This window comes from Triticum aestivum, chromosome 2B (assembly GCF_018294505.1).
Source record: "Triticum aestivum cultivar Chinese Spring chromosome 2B, IWGSC CS RefSeq v2.1, whole genome shotgun sequence".
Lineage (NCBI taxonomy): Eukaryota > Viridiplantae > Streptophyta > Magnoliopsida > Poales > Poaceae > Triticum > Triticum aestivum.
In genome coordinates, this window is record NC_057798.1 from 81,746,198 (window position 1) to 81,751,859 (window position 5,662).

Sequence of the window (5,662 nt, forward strand, 5' to 3'; positions counted from 1 at the left end):
AGTATTATTACCTTTTGGTGGAAAGCGAGACCTTTTTTTTTTCTCTGCGGTGGAGCGTTCACTGGCGTACGTATATGCCGGCAGTACTGTATACCAGCACGGTATGTACAGGTGCGGCATGATGGGACGATACGTAGAGCGGAGGTAGGTGGCGTAGCATAGCATAGCACAGCAGGGGCAGAATGTGCGTGCGTGCGTGCGCGTGCGTGCCTACACGGTGGCGCATGCGCATGTGAGCACCCCTGGCACCATGTTAGCAGCGCCCATGAGGGGCCGAACATGGCATGTAGGAAAGCTATGCCTCTGCCTCATGGCGCCTAATCATGCCCACCGCCCCGCTGGCCCGGCTCACTCACTCGCTCCACCCCTCGCCCGCTCGCTCACGTACGGCGCTCTGCCGTCACCACCCCGCCCCACCGGCGACGAACACCACGGCGAAACCCCATCAACGGCACGGCCAGTAGCCTTTGTCCTTGCTTGGCAGCACGAGAACAATTGAAACGAAACGAGATGGACATGTACACGTCGTCTGCAGGCGTCCATGGGCTGATGATCTACATCTACATGCAGCGCCTACGGTCGTTTACGTACGTGGGGTGGTGGCCGGTGACGGTGTGTGGATTAATTTGGTGGAGACGAGGCCACGTAGGCCGTTGATTTCTATCGCCCATGCGAGGACAAGAAAACAACAAAACAAATGGGAGCAGAGTACATCCATCCAGTGATAAAAACCACCGGAATCTTTCTTGCTCGCAAGTTAACTCCGTCCCTCACTCCGCTTTATATATATCCCGGCAGCGGCAGCTCCCTCCCTCCCACTCATCCCACCCAGCCCCTGCATCTGACTTGCAAAGCCATCGTCCATCGAGACCAGAGCGCCAGCCCACGACTAGTGCGCAGCGCGCGCGCAACAACAGAGCAAGCCAGCCGCCCCAGCTCGCGCTCTCTCCCCCGGCCGGCCACGATGGCGCCCTCCTCCTCGACCTCCACCACGGCGTCGGCGGCGGCGGACGAGCGGGACCGCAAGCGCAAGCGGGGCGCCGTTGGCGAGGCGGGGACGGAGGCGGAGGCGGAGAGGACGCCCAAGTGGCGGACGCGGCGGGAGCACGAGATCTACTCCACCAGGCTGCTCGACGCGCTCCGCCTCGTGCGCGCCGGGGGCGGCGTCGCCCACTCCCCGTCCCCGGCACGCCAGGTGCGCGAAGCGGCCGACCGCGCGCTCGCCGTCGCCGCCCGCGGCCGCTCCCGCTGGAGCCGCGCCATCCTCGCCTCTCGCCGCGCTCACCGCGTGCACCGCGTGCGCCTCCACGCTCCGGCACCATCCCCTGCACCTGCTCTGCCACGGCGCGCTTCGCCGGGCGCGTCCTCCTCCGGCTCGACCACCTCCTCCTCCGCGCCGGCGCTGGCGAGGAAGGCGAAGGCGCTGGGGCGGCTGGTGCCGGGGTGCCGGAAGCTGCCGTTCCCGGCGCTCCTGTCCGAGGCGTCCGACTACATCGCCGCGCTGGAGATGCAGGTGCGCGCCATGGCGGCGCTCGCGCAGGCTCTCTCCGCCGTCTCCCCGCCGCCGTGATCCGTCCACCCATCCATCCGGCCGCCTCAACCCCAACATCCCCCGCGAATTGCCCCGCGCGTCGGCGCATGTACATTTTCCTCCCCGTGCCGTGCCGCTCCAGTGTGTGACGATGAATCGACGCCACGCCACGCCACGCCGGCGATTGTCAACCCGGCCGGCCGCGTGCATGCTAGGAAGAAGAAGAAGAAACAGTAGCCGCTCATTTGTAGATTCTTGTTAGTGTTTTGGTTTGGGGGTGTGTCTGCTAAGCTAAATCCGTAAATGCATGAGAGAGATTTTCAGTACTATATTTCCGGAGTGTTGTGTTCTCATCAGCAAGCACGAGATCGCCGTTATTTTTGACAATGTTGGTGTCAGACTGTCAGTGCTTTGGTTTGACAAGCAAAGTGCAATGTTAATTAATTTATTTATTTTTTGTCAGAAAGACAAGTGCAACGTTAATCTTTCGCAAGATTTTTTTAATCTTTTCCCTTGACCTAATCGAGACGAGCTTTGTACGGTGGCCGGCCGCCCGTAACGACGAACGGGCCACGCGATAATTCCCCATGTGGGAGGATTAAATAACACGTGACACCTCTGACCGGCCGGGCCCGGCGGCAGGCACTCATGGCGCGGGGCCGAGGCCGCCTGTCAGGTGTCGCGCGCTCTTCTTTTTTTTGCAGGCACTCTTTTTTTTGTGCAGTAAACTTGTAGAAATACAGACGTTCGATGTAGAGATACGTTGAGGTATACCGCTCGGCTACGCGACAAGGGCAGCTCGCCTCCGTCCGCCCGCGGGCCCACAACGTGCGTCGGGCGGGCCCGCTGGGGCAGCCGCACATGCGGCGTGGTGGCTTCGCTGTCGCGCGGGTCCCCCGGGGCCTCTCCACGGCCCACCCGCAGTGCTATGGCTGGCTGCGCCTCACGTGGCCCGTACGCGTGGTAGGGATGGACGGCCCTGATCCACGTCGCCGTGCGATTGGCGCGCGCATACGACGACATGGCTAGCTTCCCGCCGAGAGCGGGTCGCGTGCATGCCATGCGCGACAGGCCGTGTGCGCGGCACAGTGCGGGCGCGTACGTTTGACATGCTCACCGCGTACTTGCGTGACAAGAGAGACGCACAGATGTAGGAGCAGATGTAGCTAGCCCATCGCGTGTTTGTCAACTAGTCGTACGTAACGTACCACGCATGGATGATGGATGTGGATGCATGTTTTTGAACCTACTCGTCGGGATCCGCACCTAGTGCACGGTTTGTTCAGGCAAGTTATCACTACTTTTTACCAGTTACTCTTACTATTATTAAGCAGGTTATCTGACAGCGTTAGTAGATCCCTTGAGGAAAAAAATCGAATGTACCAGTACCGCTAACTTTTATCGGTTCTGGCGTCGGTGTGGTGCAGTCCCCGTGAGAGATGATGGATATGTGTCGCGACTCGTTCAACACGTACGTACGGTTCATGCAGCTGCCTCGCTCCACCTCGAATTAATTCGACGGAGATTCCGGTCTTCGGTCGCCGAAGTGAGCAGTCGTCACCGGTCCTCGGTCGCCGGGGTGAGCAGTCACCACGTCCGTATTTCTTGAAGTTCGATGCCTCGATGGCTCGATCAGCACATGTACGCGCAATTTAAAAGCGTGTGTGACGAACGACAGCGACCAGCAACAACCGTCCAGACCGTTCTTGCTGCCTAGCTATAGTAGATAGCTTTCCATCTTAATCCTCCTTCCACAATCCACAGTGCCAACATGGCAAAAATAACAATTCAGGCAAACTACCTATATGTTCACCCTCTCATGCCGAGGCAAATAGTGCAGCCGTTATGAACACATGCCATGAGGAGGTACATGACATGTTCGCAGAGCCGGTTGTACATCGTGTTGTATTCTCTTCCCCTCTTAATATATAAGGCACACAATTTCTCTTGCGTGTTTGCGAAAAATATATGTATGAGGAGGTACATGATCCTACACGCCGATCATCGCAAGTTACTCTTTCTCACGCCCTTAATGGCATGAGTTGCTCTCGTGGACCTGGTCTACCGCACGGCCTTTGGTCGTTGAAGAAGAGCTCCTCAAGTGGCGGCACCATACCATCATCTTCCAGTGATGAGAAGGGCACCACACCAGCTAGTGATCATGTTCTCGGCATGGCGGATCAAAAGCACCATAACACGACCATCTTCGACATTGAGGAGTGAGGCATAGTTGGTCCCTGAACTATTTTAGTGGTGTCACGTAGGTGCTTGAAGTGTAACAAGTGTGTCATGCTAGGCAAATATAGGCCCTCGAATTATATATTCTAGTGTTGAATTGGTCAGGCCCGGTTTGGTTGAAGGGGTCATCCAGGATGGGTTGGGACGGTACCAAAAAAAACAGTTGTTTGGTTAACGCACTTGAACGATTCCAACCAAAAAACTGGAATATGCTCTGAAGAAATTGAACCATCCCACCCCAGAAATTGGTCGAACCGTGCGGTCCAGTCTCACAAGATTATTTTATGTCATGCTGTCTCTATGTCTTGTGATTATTTTATGTGAGGACCACATCCAAGCCACCTTTATCCCTTCAACACAACAGGAAATGGGTTCATCCCACTCATCTTAACCAAACACCAAAACTGAACCATCCCATTCATAAAATCTAGATGGTCCCAACCCAACCCACTCATATCTACCCCTTCAACAAAACACACTATTAAGGACCTGGATGACGATTTTTATAGTTTACGGACCTGCGTGATACCCCCTTAAATAGTCCAGCGACTTACAATGTACTTCACTCAACATTGGGAGAACCGCATTTTTTTCTTCGAAAAACCCGGCATTGTGGATGCAAAGGCTTGAGACGTAAGGTCTCTGCGTTTTTACGAAGAATTTTTTTTTACCCGTAGGTAGAAGAAGGCATAGTTTATCTCAGACAACATTACCGAAATGGTGGAAAGTTTGAACAGCAAGCAAGATGGAAGAACGCTCACATATAGGAGGCTGGCGCCCACCAGTAGTTCGGCTCACAAAAGGAAACTGTTTTCTCACCTCCAAGATTTCGTTCCTCCACGCAAACTGCTCCTGCAAGGGCAGTTGTACATACACATGCTCCACTCCACACATGCTGGGACGCTCCAGTACGTGATGTATCTTTGCAAGATTTCTACTGTCGACGTGCCTGTCCTCAGAGCCTCAAACCGTGCAACATCCAACGCAACATGAGTGAAAGATGGCCCATAGACCATGCCGCCTTTGCTGCATGCCTCCAAAAGAAATTTAGAAATTCGTCCAAGGTGGTGGTACGTACCCCATGCATGCATGTGGAACGCTCACATGCATGGGGTCCAGGCCAGGCCAGGCCAGGGCAGTGCAGGGCATGTCGTGTCTCTCCTCTCTTTCCGTTACCTTCCCTGCCCAGGTCCGTCGGCGTGGCACTGTCTCTCGCCTTTACTTCTTGCCGCTCTTTCTGTCACTGCCGTGTGGGGCCGTGGCGCGTGCCCTCGCCTGAGGATGTTCGTTCGTTTCCATGACAAAACAGAGCGCGGAAGAGGACGGGCGGGAAGGAGAGGGAAAGAAAGTCAAGAGGCATGCAGCAGCATGCAGCAGAGCCCACAACGTGCGCCGATAACGACCCCGGGCTATGGAGGGGCCCGGCTGGAAACGCGCGGTGCTTTGCCGCCGGCCGACGTACGTGGCCTCCCGCCGCACCACCCGAAAAACGGACGAACCGGCCGGTGCGGTGCACGCACGCTCCCTCCCTCCCTCGCCGATGCCATGATCCGTGCTCGTTCGTGTAGCTAGCAGGAAAGTGCAAGTCTTAGTGGCGAAGCTACATATGGTCGAGCCGGTAGGGATCTGGCCATGTATATCCACATCTTGGTTAGTTTCTCCTTGATTAGGTGGCTCATTACGGGCGGTTAATTATTTTGACCCTTTCGCAACAGAAGAAAATGTCGTGTGAGGATGCATGGCTTCGGCTTCTGACTCATTTTTTTCCTTTTTTTTTGCGAATAGGACTCTGACATTAAAAGAAACAACGAACAGTACAAAGCACCCCAAGAAAAATGAAAATTACAACGAGATTCCTGAGAAGCCCTTCATCTTCAACCTCCAGATCGTGTT

The 5,662-nt window shown here is 55.6% G+C and overlaps 1 protein-coding gene across 1 annotated transcript; it reads left to right on the plus strand.

Annotated features, from left to right (window-relative positions):
- Positions 1-802: 802 nt before the first annotated feature.
- On the plus strand, positions 803-2,009 carry LOC123040555 (transcription factor bHLH147-like). The gene has a single exon (XM_044463364.1). It carries the CDS (start codon positions 965-967, stop codon positions 1,568-1,570), a length of 606 nt encoding a protein of 201 aa, XP_044319299.1. The 5' UTR covers positions 803-964; the 3' UTR covers positions 1,571-2,009.
- Positions 2,010-5,662: the final 3,653 nt, after the last annotated feature.

What these genes read in the sequence shown, in the direction of transcription:
- LOC123040555 (XM_044463364.1), top strand. Translation starts at nt 965, where the DNA reads ATGGCGCCCTCCTCCTCGACCTCCACCACGGCGTCGGCGGCGGCGGAC.